This window comes from Sipha flava, unplaced genomic scaffold (assembly GCF_003268045.1).
Source record: "Sipha flava isolate LNK unplaced genomic scaffold, YSA_version1 176_pilon_pilon, whole genome shotgun sequence".
NCBI lineage: Eukaryota > Metazoa > Arthropoda > Insecta > Hemiptera > Aphididae > Sipha > Sipha flava.
In genome coordinates, this window is record NW_020272062.1 from 1,986,688 (window position 1) to 2,007,183 (window position 20,496).

General features: G+C 30.3%; 2 protein-coding genes across 2 annotated transcripts; one reads left to right on the forward strand and one right to left on the reverse strand.

Annotated features, from left to right (window-relative positions):
• Window positions 1-10,004: 10,004 nt before the first annotated feature.
• LOC112680409 lies at window positions 10,005-18,681 on the reverse strand. The gene is made up of 6 exons (XM_025550494.1): window positions 18,630-18,681; window positions 18,373-18,522; window positions 13,139-13,731; window positions 11,241-11,552; window positions 10,958-11,105; window positions 10,005-10,845 (listed from the first exon to the last, which is right to left on the reverse strand). The coding sequence occupies exons 1-6, from the start codon at window positions 18,679-18,681 to the stop codon at window positions 10,592-10,594; spliced, it is 1,509 nt and encodes a 502-aa protein (XP_025406279.1). The 3' UTR covers window positions 10,005-10,591.
• LOC112680376 lies at window positions 16,219-16,834 on the forward strand. Its single transcript, XM_025550460.1, has one exon. The coding sequence runs from the start codon at window positions 16,423-16,425 to the stop codon at window positions 16,684-16,686; it is 264 nt and encodes an 87-aa protein (XP_025406245.1). The 5' UTR covers window positions 16,219-16,422; the 3' UTR covers window positions 16,687-16,834.
• Window positions 18,682-20,496: the final 1,815 nt, after the last annotated feature.

Sequence of the window (20,496 nt, forward strand, 5' to 3'; positions counted from 1 at the left end):
GACAGTTCCTGTTTTAAAGGTATGTCCTGGTGTCCCGGCCGATCAATCACTTTGTCCCGGTTAATAGAAGCTGAAAGGTAATAACTAGGGCCCGGATTTCAATGCAAAGTGCATATTTTTTTGGTTGATCATACACAATGCTCTCTAAGAACATAATTCGTTTCATGTAACGAGGGTTTCAAAACTACAAATTTTATTTTACGTTGTTTTGCATGTTTCGACGTTTTTTCATTTTTAGTATTATTGGGTCATTTTGTTGGTTTTTAATGAATATTTGTTCGATATATTAAACAAATTTAGCCTATTCAAAATAAAATCAAAAGAAAAATTATTTTCTTGATATTAAGTAGGTTTAGTAGGTTTATCGGGTTTTTCTGTACACATTGTCAATCTTTATTTTTCGATTCAGTTTTCATCTTATCTTAATTTATTATTGACTATGGAACGTCACCAGTATTCGATCAAATAACAAATAATCAGCTATAGTTTATATTACCTCACAGACGTTGCTCGTATTACGTGTGTGTGAATGTGATTTTAATGTATTAAATAGTGTGTTAAATAATGCCCAAAATAAAAAATTAAATGTCATTTTTTCATTTTTGTGGTAAAATGCATTTTTTAAGGACATTTTTGGCTATTTTTAGAGCATATTTGTATGGTTTTCAGTGCATTTAAATCCGAGCCCTAATAATAACATTTAATATTGTATTATTTATTATTAAAACATAGAATAATATTGTACATTATATCATTATATTATGGTTATCAACATGGTTATATAGAATAATAATGTATTTTTTTATTAGCTAATAAATATTTAAATTACAAAATTATATACTTATTATTGTTTCCGCATAATAACGTTACATCAAAAAAAAAAAAAAAACAAAAAAAAAGCCATTCAATATGATGTCCCGATTTAAGAATTTCAAAATCTGGCAACCCTAATTATTCATCAACAAAATTGTTTAAAAGCGTTGCGCAGTGATCAGCAGTTGATAGCAACGTCAATTATTTATCTACGTAACCAAATTTAATCCTCACATAGATAAAATCAATTTTTTTATTTTTTGAGAAAGATAATTTTAAAGCCGAAAACCTTTATAATTTTATATTAAGGCAACACCACATCAAGTAGGTTACTGGGTAAAAAAATTAATTTTAAGTGCACCTCGAGATCGGGTGGGCTTGTGCGTCTATATTTAAGTTCTTAGAAACATAATTATTTGGTAAACGTAAGCTTTTTAATTTAATTATTTATTCATAATTTTAGTGACAATCGTAAATGTAGTAAAACTTATTATGAAATCCCACCGACTAAATGAATTGCCACTTTAGTTTTGAACAAACAGCCGAATAAGAAAACAATCCACTCCATGAAAGCATCAGAAAATGTTACCATACGGAAAATGTCAGTGTACTAGGTTATGCTGTTGAATTTTAAAGGAAACAACATATATCCTCGAATTAATAATAGTGGTAAATTGTACGCTTTGATTAAATAACTTTGACGATCAACAATATTTTAAATAAAATATACAAAGTAAAACAAACTCTATCCAGAATATGTAGGGGTGCATTCGAAAAAATCTGAAAATAAATTAATATTCTGTAGTTAAGCGTTGTTTTAGAGAAAATATTATTTTGTTTTTTATTTCTAACTAAAGAATGTTGTAAAATTTTTGAAATAGATGATTAAATAAAATATTTAATCAATTAATTAAATTAGTTAACTATTTTTGAAAAATGATTGGAAAATATTATTATTTTATTATATTTTTTTATACTAGATATTTTATTGTCAAAAATATTAATCATTGGAACTTGAAAGAAATATCGTGGTCCCGGTCTCGACAGTGATGGTTGATTGAGTTTTTACTGTATTCGAACCTAGTCAATAATTTATTATTATATTCAATATTTTTTTTTTAATATAATTTTCATTTTCGACAATTTAGTGGATATTTCTTTATCCATTACTTCATATATACTTATATTTCATATATTACTTCATATATGTATATTTCAGACTGAATATTTTGTAAAACATTAATTAAATTGTAAATAATGGATGGCTAGTGATAAACAGATTATTTAATTGAGAGTGAAATGCCTCACAAGTGTTGGTTGTCCGATTTGTCGTTGGTGCTAATTCAGCCAAGAGATTTAGAGTTGTATTCCTTAGAACGATTAGAGGGGATTAACATTTTATTTATGGGACGCAATTCACTGAACCTAGCTAATCGAATATAATAAAGTTTCCGCAAATGTTGACCAAATTTGTATAGCTTTAAATAAGATCATAGTGCTGAATTTGTACTTTTTTTTTTCAATAAAAATATTTCATTTTACCCATTAAAAACTGTTCGCGACCTACACCGTTGAGAGATGCTTCTATAGCCATAACACGTGTGTTAAAGTAGTTTTGGACCTAAGTCTCTGTTTCGCATACGTCATTGATAAGGAAAACAGGAAGCGACCATCGCATCAATTTCGAATAGACGCGTTCTTGCGCAATTATAAAAATTGACTTCAATTGCTATACTTGGCTATTATGATCTATATATCTATCCGGTGTGTATTTAAGACCTGGGTTTTTTCGTAACAAGGCCGCGCAGTACGAAATTCATACGAGACTTAAAAAAAAATTCACGCGAATAAAAACGAACTAAATGCGCCGGACTGGAAGATAATTACTACAAATTTTTATAATAAGTCTTTCGGAGTTCAAAAATATCAAATGATCGGAGGTTTCGGATTGATTCCAAACACACAAAGTTGTATATAGTCTTCTATAGTATTTAGCACCAGTTGCGGTCCCACTCAAGAGTTTACGCAGTGATGTATTGCTAAAATAAATCATGGGTATACGCGTTATTTCATATAATAACTATCATATGGCAGGAACCAATAAAACTCAATCATGAACTACACATCCTTATTTATGACTGTTTGATAGCAAAAATTTGTTGTTAAATAATAACAAGTTTGAATTTTTCATTAAAAAAAAAAATAATAATAATAATGATATATCCGATACCGATTCACGTCATAAATATAACCACAAGTTAAGTTAGTCAAAGTATTATATAGTTATTTGTTAAATTACAAGCTATACGTTAAATACGGCCGTATACCCGCGTATCATCAATTTATCGTAAGCTATACGCCATGAATAAAAATAAAGTATTGGGTATACGCCGTATACCCTCCAATACACCACTGGGTTTACGAATGACTTGTATAAGTTTCTTCTTAAACGGAAGCGGAAATCATTTTTCTAGACAATACTTGCAAACCCAAATTTAAAAATTTGTCACAAAGATGACTTTTCATTGTTTCTTATTTCAGTATAAAATCTACAATACTAAATTTCGTAATATTATTTTGTTAATTATTTTTTATATAGATATATTTGTAATTCTAGAATATTGATATAACTTGTGAATTTATAAGAATTATATGCGTCAACATGATTACGGGCGCCTATGATGACATTAATGATAATTATTTGTTTATTGATAAAAAAATAATCTTGTTAAAGTTATATGGCATAATTATGAATCACTATATACGTTTTTATTGGTTGAACCTCGCCGGTCTATATATACACTTATAAACTATTATCTAATTACATTTCAGGTGCTTCAACCACTTCAAATCGTACTTCAATTTGTTATTTGTTGTAGACATTGTGTATGTTACGGTCATGACGTGTTTGTGCTAGCAGTGTATTATTGACAAAAGGATTACTATTTCGCATAAAAATTATATTAATTATCATTGTAGTGGTGTCTCGGTTCTTTTTATACTGTTTGATTGATGATAATAATATAATTAATTGTTTTTATTTATAAATATCGCAAGAAATCATCATACTATAATTTTCACTATTGGCCTCAAAACACAATATAAAATTATAGCCTTGCATGACTTGTTTTTACTGGATAATATTATTTTTAATTCAAGAATATTTATTCGAAAAATTTAGTTAAACAATTTAATTTATAAAAAAGACTTTTTTGATCCAAGTATTTTTATACTAAAAGTAACTAAAAAAAAAAAAAAAGAGGCATTGAAAAAATAGAATCTGAATTACATTTTTGTACATTTTGTATTTTCTGATTTTAAAATGTTATGTATTTGATATTACAGTGATTTACTAAAATTTAAAAATAAAATACATAAGTTCTTATATTATAGTCATTGTGACAGGATAAGATATTAACTTCTACACGAATTTTGACCCCTATCATACGTGATATTAAACCAATCATTTATAAAATCTATTTATACATTAGAAAACCGGTCCTTTAAAATAACCATTCAATATTTGATCGTAGTTTTATTATTGATTTATAACATTGGGTTTAATGAACATAAAATATTTATGATGTACTGAATCGAAAGGAAGACGGCGCTGTGTGTAGGCAATTCATCTAGAATTTATCGTTACACCATGATAAAAATAATAAAAAATAAGTTTTAAGCAAAATAGTCGTTTTTAATTTAGTTCTTACGAAATGGAAATATAAAAATTGACACAACTTTCATTAACGATAGCCTTACAAGTGGTTGTACAGTATAATTATTACGTGGAAAACTGTGATTACAAAACGCTGAACGAATGTCTATTTGTTATTATTTACTCTTTACTCAGCGGTTTTTAACATTGAGCTGATAGTGTTTTTATAATATTAGTTGAAGTTATATGTTTGCTGACACAACTTGTATCGCTATATTGATCCATAGGATAATCTATTTGATTCTATACTATCAAAAACAATATATTTTTGTGAAACGTTTTAATCAAAATATACAATTTTTAAAATTACAGCTTTTAGAAAAATATTTGAATTTAAATTGAACAAATAAAACGTAATATTATTAATATTTCATTTTTACCTAAAATATAAACTAGCCGATCTATCACGGCTTGGGACGTGATTAGTTCTTTATTTTGCCTTCGGACGATAATATATAGAATTTTTTATTTAAACTTTATTGTTTAATGTGATTAATTTTAATGTGATCGGTAAGTAAATATAAAAAATGGTTCATGAAAACGTATTAAAATGTTTCTGGAGGTCATAGGCGTAAACTAGGGGGCAAGGGGGGGGGAATTCCCCATTAGAAAAAATCAGGAGGGGCAGTGCCCCCTCTGATATTTAACATACCTTGTTTAAAATAAGTACACAACTGCTGGTTATAGCTATTACTATAATATTATTTTTTTTTTAAATCTTTATTTTAAATTTTTGCTTATTTAACATAATGTTAGAAAATGAACAATTTTATATAATAATATATAGGTAGTAAAGTGGCGTTTAGCCTCGGACACCCTTTTCGTTAGATATGTATTTATATTTTTGCCCACCTCCCTAATAAATTTCCAAGTTACGCCTATGTTGGCGGTATTCATGATAAATATATTTTTATTTAAAATACAAATAAAAAAAATTGCTAATTCTGGATGACCAAACTTACGAACATAAGTGATGACATCCTGATTATTTTCATACATGTAACCCGGGGAACCAGTAAAAGAGGTGGGAAGAATTACTTGTTGCACGTTATTAGCATTAATATCTGCATCATTGTTAAAAGCATTTCGGAGGTGAACATAATCATCCACTCGTAGTTGTACTTGATGTTTACTAATAAAGTGTAATCTTCAGAAATCATTTTTGCACCATGTCTACAACGAATTTATTGTATAAGGTTCTGTAATAATGTAGGTGATTTAGACTTGTTTATCTAACCATAAAGAGTAAAATTGCAAGCAGGAGACAGTTTTTGTTAGATTTTGGTAATTTTGCTCACAGCAATATTAATGTGACATCCGTCTTTACCTCTATCATACGAGAACATTGCAGTGCATCAAAGTATCTATTCAATTCGGAAACTCGACGCAAGTGTCTATCCCGACCATAAGCGTGCGCACGGGATAGTCAGGGTAGGCACTTGACTATTCCGTAAATTTACTCTCCCTCACCAAAATATGCATTATTATCACAATAATAAATAACCGTGTTGTGAAAAATTTCAGCTAAATCGGTTCAGCAGTTTTCTCGGTTAGCGTGGTCGTAAAATACCCTTTACAATTTTATATAGTAGCTATATACAGTCTCCCCACATACAATAACGATCCCCTATACTAAATGTTTGTCCGGACCCTTTATAAAACTTCCAAAAATACAATTTACTATATATATAAAAATTTTAGGAATAATATTTGATTTTTCATTATACCAATTCGAATTCAAGATTCATAAGCATTTTAACATTAATAATGTCTATTTTATTTTTTTATTACAATATTATTTAAATTAAAAAAGAAAAAACAAGTATATTTTTATTTAATTTAAAATATTTTTTTTAAGTGAAAATTTTATTTTGTGAGCTTTGAGCTCAATGAACTCGGTAATGATATCGTCAACATTGATTGTCGAAGCCAATTCATTCTCCGTAGATAATGAGTAAGTGAGTTTAATCGTTCTTGATTAATTGTGGATCTTTGCCACGTTTTCAGTGAATTTCCCAAGTTACTGAAAGATCTTTCTGCTTCTGCTACAGTCACTGGAATAGTACAAAATATTCCGAGACTAATACACACGTTTAGAAAAATTGTTTCTACATTTTTCACGTAAATGGAATCTAATAGTACGAGTGGGTGGCATTACATTGCTTTTTTGAAATGTTAAAGAATATATAGTTTTCAGATGTAACATTTCTTGACACATATTTTCAGATAAATCAGATTTGTATTTTTGTATAAGTGATTTTGTTTTCAATTCCAATTCTTAATTAGGTAATTCAAGGTAATAATAATTTAATTACGCTTATAAGCGATAAGGAAGACGCAAACTGCAACCAAGATAATTTCTAGGTAATAATTGGTTAATCCACATTTTGAACTACCAAAATAATTAAATATATATATATATATATATATAATGTTATTTAATGTAAAATAAGTATTTCTATTAAAATTTCAAAAATTACATATAAATTTCAACAGGCCCGCTGGCCCTTAAAATAGCTGGGTCCCTGTACTCTAGGTCCATCAGTCCCCCCCTTGTGGGAACCCTGGCTATATATATATATATATATTCAATATATACATAGTAGAGATTGACAATCACGGCACTAGAATAATTTTCCAGGGGGGGGGCAGAGTGGGGCAAATATTTTTTTTATATAGACTGGTTTCTTCAATAAACACTGAGGTTATTTAAATAAAATATAAATATTTTCGTATCATATAACATAATATAGCTATTATTATTTTCGTGACATACAACCACGATTAGTTGAAGACGAACAAATGATAATAAATCAAAGTAAATAAGTAAAATAAAGAGCGAAAAATATTTAAAAAAGCCACGATATCTAAATATCGACCTCAGAAACATACCTGTAGGGGGATAGTAGTTTTTACCTAAAAAACATTGATGTTCGGCTTTAGTTTTGTAATGAAGCTTTTATACGGTTAGGTTAACCAACCAAGCTTTGACCTAATATGAAGCGGACCCATCCTAAATTACCAAAAGATATTGGGTCAAGGCCCCACCTCAATATAGGGTTGGCGCCACTGGGTGATATTATAAGTATATATTATATACTATTATAAGATAGTGTAAAAATACCCAAGGCCGTTCCAAAGATGAAAATCAAGGGGGGGGGGGTGAATAATATGAAAAATTCCGACTGCAATTTTTTACTCAATGTGGGTAGTATAATTAGCTATATGTAATCGTATTTTTACTTTTTAACATATATATATGTGTGTCAGTATCGCACGTTCTTTAAATTAACAGTTTAATTATATATATATAATCCTATTTTATATTGTATAATAAGTAGTTATATACATTTCATTCGTGTATACACTATATTACGAAATATGTAATATTTGTTTTCCAAAAATAAAATTAGGTCCTTCTAGGATTTAATGAAACAAATCCGACTGCCGACTAGTGTTTTCGTTAGGTGGATGAGACACCCCTCCAAGACGGCCCTGAAAATACCTCCCCAGAAAAAAAATTTAAAAAAACCACTACTGTATGTGATATAACATATTATTAATATTATTATTATTATTTTTTTTTTGAAGTCCAAACGGTCACGATCAAACGTCACAATGTCCAAATGTCTTAGACCGCAGTATTCACGATTATCGATTTCAAAATATAAATGTATTATTTTTCTTTATTTTTTTTTCTTTTAACGAACAATTCAACTAGGAGGTTAATGTTGATTTACCGCTCAACAAAAATGTATCAGAGTATTACGTGAGCGTTTTTGTTTGCTGTTTATATATATATATATATATATATATATATACGTGGGAAAATTATGAAAAAAAAAAAATAAGGAAGACCGAAAACAATTGAGTGTAATAGAAAGTAATGTAGTATAATTGAAACGGCGAGCATTGCAAGTTACAATTAATACCGAGAGAATAATAACGAAATTGGAGGAAAAATATGTATTAATAAGATATAACAACAATCATTATAATCAAGAGCAATTTTTCCTACTGTTTCGCACTCTTTGTTCACTGAATTTGCTTTGTATTAATAACTACGAGAAAATAATTGATCTAAAATAGTATAACCGAAATTTTTTACAGCACTGTATTGGTTTCAAAATATCCTTGATATGTCAATGCACAAAATAAGTTTTTAGGATAAATTAATTTGATAAAAAAAAATACTGAATCCATTATTTTAATTTTAATATTGTATTGACTCATATAAAAGAATGTAGTGCTTCAAGACATATTTTTTTCAATTAAATTTCATAACCATAGACACAATTAGACATCAATGATCAAGTGAATCCTTCAGCTCCACCAATTTATATTTTCTAAATTATAACATAGATAAGTTTATAACGTACAAAAAAAAAAAAATCAAATAAGAAGGTAAATAATATTTTTCACTTTTAGTGTAAGAGGGCTAATTTAGTAGTTAAGGGTATTCATGACCCAAAGCGAACTCCTTCCCTTACTAGTTTTGCAATTTTATAAAATTAAACTACAACATAAGTATTATTCGTATTTTGATATCTAACGATGAATTTTAAATTCTAAACCGGTAGTACTATACAAATATAATACTTCAAGCTAAGAATTCATTTATTTATTTATTATAAGATTTATTATTATTATTATTATTACTATTATTATAATTATTATGTTATATCGAGAAACAATAATAACATTATTTTTAAAAAAATAGTTTAACAATTTGTTTATAGTATAACTAAAAATAATGAATCCAAATTAAATGATGATATATCAAGAGTTATGATTTTTTGACATTTGCATTTGCATCATAAAATATAAATACAGTATAGTATTTATACTATTTAATAATGGAAGTGGTAGAATTGTATTTTAATCAATAGAAAACAATAAACATTTTTTGAATATAATATTTTATTTTGGACCAAGTTATAGAGTAAAAAAAACTTTTTGTGTTTGTGTAACAATATATCATTTAGTACTTAAATTTTGAACATTTTATTGATGATGAAATGCTTTAATGGAAAACAAATCAATTATCATATTATTTTTACTTTTATAAATCTTGATCACATTTTTAGGAAATACATACAGAACAACAAAAAAAAAAAAAATTTTATAGTTAATTTCATATACTACACTTAATACATCAACTAATATGATTTTGTACAAAGATTATAATCGTTTCAATTTTAGTAAACTACATCGAATTTACATTTTCCGATTATTTAAACTAAAAATATTTAAGTTATATTGTTTACAGAGTATAATAAATAGTTCATCCAAGTAAAGTATTAAGAAATGACTAATAGAAAAAAGCGGAAAGAATTCAAAAATGTAAGCAAATTAATGAACACTTAAGAAAAAAATAATAATAATCAAGTGCATGATAATTTTAAAGATATATCACGAAGAGATCAAGCAATAACTTTTAACAGATTATTTCTATCATCTTGATGTGATTAATTGAAAATACGGAATGTGTTGGTTTATTTGTATGTATACTTATTTATATATATAAAAAAAAAGTATAGAAGTTAATAATAATTCAGTATTTCACATTACACGGTAATAATTTCAGCCTAAATGCTGTCAAATAATAATAATAATATATATATAAAGAAAAATCATAATTAACAAAATAAAAATCGTTTACATCCTACAGACTAGAAACATAAAAGTAGCTTTCCTATTTTTTTGGTGGTTAATAAAAATGTACAATAATTTATAATCATAGGTAGGTATTCTAACTCCCAATAATATTCAAATTTTTACACAGGATCTCTACCGGTAAGCAGATTTGTCAGAATATGAGGCAATTAGTTAGATACAACAATATTAAAATTATATACGATTTCAAAAATCTTTTGAGCGTCTTTTTACATCATTAGCGCAACGCGATAATAGTTTACTATAAATCACGCCGTAGTTATGTTTTTAAATGCATAGTTATTATGTAAATATTACACAATATCCAATGGACGTTGTCGTGTGTCCACAAGCCTGGTAGAAAATCAAACCAATTGTATCCGTTCTCTAAACAAGAATGCGTACGCATCAACGGCATTTCCGAAAAGATTGGGAACTAACCACAACATTGTTGGACATGTTTTTCATCACTCTCGCGGGCTCGTAATAATCTTCGGTAGTGTACACCGGCGGCGTGGAGTTTCTCATCAGACTGTTGCTTTTCGATTGCGATTTTCGTCTTAAGAACGGCGACATCTTTTTACTGTTGATCTCTTCGATTTTTTGTATAATCTGCTGTACGCCCAGCGCCGGAGTGGTAGCATTCATCTCGCAACTGTCGTCTGAAAACAACGATTCCACGCGTACACATATTTAGATATTATAGACATTATATTACAATCGTACTGTAACACTGTGGTGGCACCCAAAACCGAATTTTTGACCAACACTTACTCGTTATAATGTCGTAGCTGGTTTCTTTTTCGGTGAAATAATCGTCGTAGTCGTTGTTGTTCCGATCTTCCTTGACTAGCACCGGCACTGGTGTGCTTTTGGGTATATTGTAATACGACGTGTCGCCATCCCAAAATTGTTTATCGATCTACAACAACAAAACCATATTTCCTTTATCAGTAACGAGAAATCTACAAGGACGGATTAACAGTGTATAATACAACAAAACAACAACAACAATAATAACAGAAATAGTGGAAAATAATGGTTAATGGAATTGAACCTTTGGCAACATGTCCTTTTCTTGTTTCGATTCGTCGATGAAGTGGTAAATCGACTCCATGTCTAATTCGTCCGGTGCGTTTTCGTACAGATTGACAGCTCTGATAACCGGATTAGGTTTGTCGTAACAGTTGTCCAGTGACGTGTGGTCTGTGGTGGGAGGTACTGGCAATTCACGGGTAGGCAACAGCTCCTGTTTGAAACATATAGTAGGAGACGGCGAATGCAAAATATCCGGAGTGGATGGCTTACTGCTCGAATTGTTAATGGCTTCAATCCAAGAGAGCATGTCATTTTGGTTTTGAGCTATAAACTAAAAAAAAAAATAATAATAATACAAATAAAATATAAATACAATGCGATTTCCCTAGAATTTCTACAAATTATATAAAACACATAAATGTATTAGCGCGGTAAATCAATGATGGACGTGAAATATGTAAAATCGGAGAGTTAAAAAAAAAATGAAAAATGGTAGAACTATGTACCCGTGGTGTTTATCATTTATCGGTATTTTTCGCACTGCTTGTACGAATAAAGAAATAATAGATCATCGTATTAAAATACCAATTTTGAACGAAGGTCAATGTAAATTATGTAACGTCTATTTATATGCACACATTATTATATAGTGTAATATATTTATTACACTATATATCGTACTTAACTCATATTTGACACGTACCTATTAGAACAATAATCGTTTTATCATAAATCTTAACAATCAATTGGCTGCTGTATTCAATAATTAAAACGATTCTAAAAAAAATCGCAGGCCAAAAGACTGTACGAATTGAATTTTAGTTGACATTGAGTTTACCTTTCAAACCATAAAACACACGTGATAGGTTTTTTATCAAGATGTGTTAATACTTGCTGAACAAAGTTTAACGATATTTTTAATTTTTTATCCAATGGTATAAAATAGTAGCTGAAAATTAGAATTTTTAAGGAGATTTACAACCAGAAAACGTACGATATCATTCAAATAGGAAGGAAGTTTTTTTTAGCCAGTGGGCGAGTTTGGTACGAAATTTTTCGAAAAATTGTTTATCCGACCGCACCAATATTCACGTTCAAACGGTGTCTACAAGGTCGGTCGTTAACGATATGGAGATAAAAGTCGCGAACAAGAGCGGGATAATTGTCGCGCGTTTTGCACAATGTTTGTAACCACATGATTTTCACGTCATATCCCACTGTTAACAATACATTTTTTTTATATTTTTTTAATTTAACAGCTTTCGGCATAATCATTATACCTTTAACAATACATTAGAAATAATAATAATATGCTCGTGTGTGACTATCCGTACATCGCACGGACACGCACAAGTTACCGCGCGCCATACGACGTTAATTGTTGCGCATATAAAAATTTAATATTTAGGGCCGTTATTACCATGGACCGGTAAACATCACGCTAGATTAGCGAGGACCATTCTGGCGGCCACTTCGTTATTCTCTGATCACGCAACGAATCATTGAGCTAAAACTGACTGCTAAACGTCAACCCACGTGAAGGGGTTTTTTCCTAGCCGGGAATTTTGTCTCACGCTAAACACTGTTCGGCTGAGAGACGCCGAGTAAGAATGGACAGTATCGAAACAAAATCGATACAACGAAATCATGTATCTTCAGCATAACAAAGTGAATATTTCAGCTATCTTAAATGCACATCGTAACACGTCGTCAAGTAATTCAATCAGCAATCGGCCGACTGATACGACTGCAACACCGGTGTTATACAACGAAGGTTGGATCTAGGGTTAACGCCAAGACCCAAGGTCATCCCTTAGGCGGCTCAACAGTCGGATGAAAACTTAGCAAGGAGATTGGGGAAGGGGGCGTGTTGAAATCAAAAACTATCCCCCTCGGTCATAGCGCAACACAACGCACCTGATAGGTCTTTTTTCCGGGGCAGACGACCTCGAACGTCCAGTCCTTGGTGCGATTGTTGGCGCCCGCGTCCCTGGCCGTGTAGCCCTCAAGGTTGACGACCAGGCACGGTTTCAGTTCCTTCTCGCCGTTGTACACGTACATGGTGCACGACAGCACCGCGGCCCAGTACTTCTTCGTGTGATCCACGAACAGGATCTTCTCGCGTTTCATCAGCGCGCCGTACTTGCTGGCCGAGTACTTGACAGCGTTCGCCGACACGTAGATCACGTCGCCGCTGCGCGAGCTCTCGGACGAGTCGCTCGTCGACCGGCTGCTCAGGCTGCTGCCGTTCAGCGCGCACTTGGTCAACGGCGACCCGACCGCGGTCGACGCGCCACCGCCACCGCCACCATCGGGCGCGCTGTGACGTTTCGCCGCGTTTAAATGCCGCGGCGGTCCCGTGTACCCGTTGCCCACGCCGAACGGCTCGTAGTTGTCCAGCGGGTCGTCCTCGTACGGCATGTTGTTGTAGATCGGCTGGCCCGCGCACAGCTCCTCGTACGCCGCTTGCTGGTGAAGGCACGCGAAGCTGTTAGACTTCATTATCAGACCTGCGGACACACAACCGTCCTTCACGTTATTCACGCCGCATACACATATATACTTGATGACAGTAGCGTGGCGAACTACTTTTTGACCAGGGGCCAAGTTTTCCAACCCATCTACCCACCTAATATTAATATTTACACTTAAATTTAAACGCTAAGGGTGGTATATCGTTTATTAAAAAATTAACAACTCTCTTTTTTACAGTATTAAATGTTTTATAACAAAATGGTTTAAAATTGATTATGCTGCATTGAAATTATACATTTATGTTCAAAAAATATTATTTAAAAACGTAACGATTTCATCATTACATCACTTGTTAACGCTTATTTATCTACGGCATATTAGTATCTTATCACCATGCGGTTAGGTGGCGGTGCAATAAATTTGCTTACCTATACAAAATAAATAATTAAATAGCAGTTACTATTATAGTATATAATTCATAATATACGAGCGTACCTGTTATGCAGAGTCAATATTCGAATATTGTGGATTCAGATGATACAACTGTTTCTATTACTTTATCAATTATGTTTTAACTAAGTAACTTGTAACATCATATGAATTCTCTTGTAGCATTGTCCTACTTGACGACGTTTACGCCTATACTTTACCTAGGTACCATCATACCTACCCACCTTACCTACCCACCCACCCACCTTATTATCCAATAGGGATAACCCCTCATCACGCCACTTGCTTGAAGAGCTGCCGAGGGGGAGGGGACGATTACAGTCGATGTTCCCGGACCGTTTTGAGCTGCTTACGCGCTGGGCGAATTGTTTACGCGCGCATGCAGTTTTAAATCGCTTAAGACTAAACAAATTATTTTAGATTAGATTGTTCGCACCATGAAAAACTGATCAAATAAAACTAACTTGAGTATACCAGGCGTTTATCCAAATAAATAAATAAATATTTTATAAGCTAAACATAATTTCTAGGTATAAATATATAAGATAAAATAAAATAACCGTTACTGGGATGATCAAAATCCACATTGGACATTTGAAACCAATAACCAAAGCGTTTGGGGAACTAATGTTTTGTGTGGTTTAATTGGTAGTAAATTGCTTGGTCCATTTTTTTATGATGGAACTCTCAACATTAGACAATATTATAATTTTTTATCAAATTAATTACCGATGATGCTTGATGGTATTTCTTTAGCTTTAAGAGAAAATATTATTTTTCAACATGATGAAGAAATTACTGCTGCAACAAATAAAGAATTCATGCCACGCTGAATCATGTTTTGTTCACGGAGGACAACAATTTTAACAATTTATACGTTAAAATAATCTGTGTTGGTGAGTTGGAGCCCAAACCCTAAATAACGTACGAGTTGCGGCCTGGGTTTATGAGAGGTACGTACGAGTTGCAGCCCGAGTTTATAAGAGGTACGTACGAGTTGCGGCCTATACAATAATCTATATACTACATATATAATATATACTATACATAGTACATGTATATAAAAATCATAATATAAATTTATTAATACTACGTATTTTCTAGTATTGTCGTATATTATTAATATTGTCATTTCAAGAATATAAATAAAAAAAATATTCGTAAATTAATAAAACCGTATAGTAATTTTCAATTTGCCATTTGAAATTATCCGATTATCGTAGTTAATGCAAGTTATATGACAGATAATACAATAAAACGATCTATATTATCTGTATTATATTATATAAAGATATAACTTGCCATACATATTGAACAATTCGTTTATCGTTATTCGTTTATCACTAAATTTATAGCCAACACCGCATCGTACATATACTTACTAGCCAATAGGTATATAGGTAATAATAATTATTCGGGTCGCAACTCACCTATAGCTAAAATATTGTTGGGCCGGAATTCACTGGTCTCCAACACAGGAAACGACACGCCGGGCCGCAACTCACCCATACCCAAATTAATCAGTAAATAAATAAACTTGTAACTTGAATAAAAATTAAACTTATTGTTAATTATTGATAAATTCCAATAGATCCATTAAACGTCACGAAATAAAAAATATGCCTGCTTATTTACGTTTTTTCTGCTATAAGTTATAATACATACCCAAATTAAAGTGAAAATTATGCAGTAGGTATATAATATTATAATAGCGTGTAAATATCACTTTAATAAATAAGAGTGAAAATATCAAGCCTCAACAATTCTAGAATAATTATTTGCAGAATTATAGTCAAAAAATTTAAAATCGCTCGCATTTTATAGTTTTTTTTTGTTAAATTGCTGTAACTTGGTCAATTTTGGACTTAGAAAGTTGGTTTGGATACCAAAACTCATTAAAAAAATAAGCGAAAAATAATTAGTAATTAAAATAGGTGGTTTCCATTTAAAAAAAAAAAAAGTTATATTGCGCATGCGCTTGTCTATTTAAGTTAAAAATTAAAAACTCGTAAAAATACATATTTTCATGTCATAAAAACCAACAAAAAATCAGAATTTAAATCGCAGGTCTCTACGCAAAGATATTGAGTGTTCTTAGTTAGCGTTTACTCACTGTATGTGTAAAGCATAAACAAAAATTAGAAAAAACTCTTAGAATCCAATTCATATGTAAGAATTATATTTTACCAATAAAACTATTGTATTGTACCACTCGATCTAGGACATTTCAGCGCGGGCATTTCGGCGCGAGGTACGTTTCGGCGCCAGGTGTTATTATGGACATTCTGTCGGATGAATTACCAGAAGAAATCTTACCCTTGTTAGACTGGTTTGAAGAAAATTATATAGGTAGTGTTCATAGAAATCGACGTCGAAATGCACGTTTTCCTCCAAATCTGTGGAATGTCCACGAACGAGTTTTAAATAAAAAGGATAGAACTAATAATTATGCCGAAGCTTCTAATAGACGACTCAATGTTCAAATGGGGGTTACTAATCCAACACTATGGGCTTTTATATCTTGCTTAAGAAAAATATAGAGTGGTCGGGATACTTTTTATTGCCAATTAGAAGCTGGTAAAAGCCCACCGAAAAAACAAAAAAAATTTTTGGATGTTGATAAGCGAATCTTTATAATAGTTAGCAATTATAATCATAGGGACATGTTAATATTTTTAAGAGGTATCGCTCATAATTTAAGCATGACACATTAATATACTACATATTTATTTTATTATTAGAGTGACATATTGATATTGTATTATTAATTTTATATTTTTTATTTATTAAACAGGACATATTGATATTTTATTAAAATTGTAAATTTTTTGAAAATATCTATAAAAGTGAATTCTAATATTAATTTTATAGAAGTAAATTTGTGTATTATGTAAATTAGTGTAATCCAGCGCCGAAACATACCTCGCGCCGAAACGGTCGCGCCGAAACGGTCGCGCCGAAATGGCCACACCGAAATGGCCACGCCGAAATGGCCACGCCGAAATGTCCGTGTCCGGTACCATGAAACATTTTTTAATGTTTTCAGAAGTTAAGAGATCGCCGACTATCCGATTAATACAATCAACGATAATCATTAAATTGCTATGGTTAAATATAAATAAAACTAGACATTTTGTGTCAACCTGAGATTTGAGAATCATAATTGGTACAATATCTAATAAAAATACTCAAAATAAATATTTTTTTATTACTAACATTTTTAAATATTATTATCAATTCATGAATAATCATCAAATATGCTCTAAAAAATGGCAAAATTAAGAAATATGCGTTTAAAATTTTTAATCCACTAAATATGTAAAAATATGCATTATAAACTTTAATATGTTTTTCGTGGTCTCATGAAAATAACTTCAAGTTTACTTAGGAATAAATTTAATAGCCCAATAAAAACATGCAAATGCATTATACTAGTCCTACTTATAAGTATTGAGTTATATGATGTGTATTAGATATCAATCAAGTATTAAATTAATTTTAAAAGTCAAAAAATATAACTACATAATTCCTGTCTCGGCCTCTGTACTAACGATGACACTATGTCGGAAGTTTTATATAACTACATCTAAACGTGGTAATATTTTAATATGACAATTATGTTCTACAATCGAAAACTTGATAACAAAACAACTACTAACCGTATACTATAAATTAAAAATTATTTCATTTTTAAAGTATGTACCAGGTACATTATACCTATACAAGGATTAATTTTGGGATATTATATGATATATAGGTACATTTTTTTTTTTGTTGTGTGACTAACGTTTTTGACATTTATGGGAAAATAGGTTTAAAAAAACTTTAATAGAAAATCAAATTGAAAATAATTATATGAGTTGACTCGTATAATATAATTATTAGTATTCGTATGGGTATTGTAGGTATTTATCGACCTACCGGCGACGGTGGCACGGACCATTGTATTCAGTTTTTTTTTATATTACGTCAAGATTGTTCCTTGAAATAAGTGACGAGACAACGCTATAGTATAATAAAAAAACCAACTCCTAATGTATTCATATCGCGTATAGTTATTTGTTAGCACTTCGTTGTACGGCCATCTTATTTTGCGAACCATTATATTTTACCGACAAAGTGAAAGCTTAACCATCTTGCTTGTCATCTCAAATTTTAAAATTTACGAGAACCGTAATAATAAGTATGTATTATATCAAAATAATCGCACAAACTAAAATGCTCACCTTTTGAACGTCCATTCATGTCCATGTACGGAGCTCTGGCCGGTGACATTTCTCTGTTGGAAAGTTTTTTCAAAAGTTGTTGCCGTTGAATTTCGGCCCTCTCCGAAAGAGATTCGGTGACCAATACGGTTTGCAAGTATTTAGTGACATCTGCAAACCAACAATTTACACGGAATTAATTTCATGATTTAAACATCTTAAACCAAATAAATTACTGCCACAAATATATTTTCTTATTTTACTTCGTTTTGAATTACTATTAAATGTATTTCTAACTTCGGAAACAATATTCATCTGTAAAATGTTCATTATATCATACAGACAGTTATTCATAAATAATTTTATTCAACATATTATATTGAATAAATCTAATATATTGGCATTAATATTCATTTGTGTTTATAAGAATCAACTACATATGTTTTTCGAAGGAAACTGTAGAGAAACTTTTGTATATCTTGTCGAACATCTTGTTGTGTATAGACGTTCATAAACAAAGTTAAAACTCTACCAAAATATCTAGGAAGTTACTATATACAGTAACCACCTAAACAAAATACTACGTAATATTATGGTATTCTTACTCAATTGGCAAAAACTTTAATTTTTAGAGAAAAAGAATACTTGTGCAAAATTATTTATAGTCTTCAGTGAGCAATATACCATAAATAATAGCTGTTGCGTATTTCCTGGTAAACGCATCGTTTTTAGAAAAAAATTATGCTAAACGTCTTCAGTCGATCGTGATTTGGCAACGTTTAGCGGTGTTTATTTTTACGTAGGTATACGTGAATGGTTATAAAATGCAGCTCATCACATTGGCCTTCAAAACGTAGTTCGAATAAAAAATAAATAAATGATTACTGTGCCGCTTAATTGCTTATAGAGTTAAAAAAAATAATTTCCGAGTACGAAAATATTCGATTATTTAAGTCAAACCTCAAACGGAATCATAGGTATTTAATTAGATGAAATTAATTCATCTGTGAAATTGATTTGTACAGTCAATGTCTCAGTACTGCCATATACACGCGCACGCTTTGTTTGTTATCAAAATATTTAAACTTGCCTTAAAATGAACATTTATACAACGAAATATTACTATAAACATCAATAAATCTTCTTAAATCACTCGTATGGTTTAAGATGCGAATTTGATCCAATCATTAATTATAAATGATACGAGTTCAAACAACTTAGTCAATATTTAAATGTATTTTTTATACAAAAAATACACACTTTTGAGAGTTTAAATAAATAATTACATAGAATTGATCTCAGTTTTAAATTAAAGAATATGGTTTTATTAATTACAGGTAGAATTAAAACGTCGAATAGTTTATAAAAATAACTTTTTACACTGTTAAGCACTCACATAAAAATAATTTGCTTTTGTAATATTTACATAGTAAATTGTAATTTATACATAAAGCTATTAATTAATATTCTGTTTTTTAAGACTTCTTGTTATTTATATTATATAGTTTTGTTTCTCGAAACTAGGAAAATAATGTTTGTATTGATACTTTTACCCATTAGATAAATATTCTTGTAACTACACAAATACTTTAAAGGGGTTCTCAGAATTATTCCTTATATACTAAGTAGGTAATATACTCAACAATAATTCCTAACAGATAACTAAAAAAATAAAGTTCATTAAATATAAACAATGATTCATAAAATAAGCATATAAGAGCTTAGTATATTATATTAGTATATTAGGTATTTTATAAAAAAAAACCGTTAACTAGATTAACACATTACTTATTGTAACAACTGTAATAGGTTTGAGCTTAAGAAGTGTAAACGCAATTATTATTGCAAACAATATTCGTGAACACACAAATATCACTCACATTTAGATAAATATTACTGTTTATTACTATGCACATAGTGTTTAATTTAGTACAGATCATGAACAAACTAAACAAATATGATATTTTCTGAACGCACAATTCGTAATTTGATAAATAAGCTTCAAGCTGAAAACAAATATTGTGACAATTTTGTAATAGGTATTTCACCGGTATTATAAAAAGGTAAAAAATTAAACGATTTACTCGTTTTGATTATTTTTCAAATTTATACTTTATATATCACCAATCCTATTTCATAGAAATA

Coding starts and splice junctions, on each gene's coding strand:
- LOC112680376 (XM_025550460.1), top strand. CDS start 16,423: ATGGACATTCTGTCGGATGAATTACCAGAAGAAATCTTACCCTTGTTA.
- LOC112680409 (XM_025550494.1), bottom strand. CDS start 18,681: ATGAACATTTTACAGATGAATATTGTTTCCGAAGTTAGAAATACATTT. Junction 18,523..18,629: donor AGTTAGAAATACATTTAATA/GTAATTCAAAAC, acceptor GTTGGTTTGCAG/ATGTCACTAAATACTTGCAA. Junction 11,106..11,240: donor AAAAGGACATGTTGCCAAAG/GTTCAATTCCAT, acceptor TTGTTGTTGTAG/ATCGATAAACAATTTTGGGA.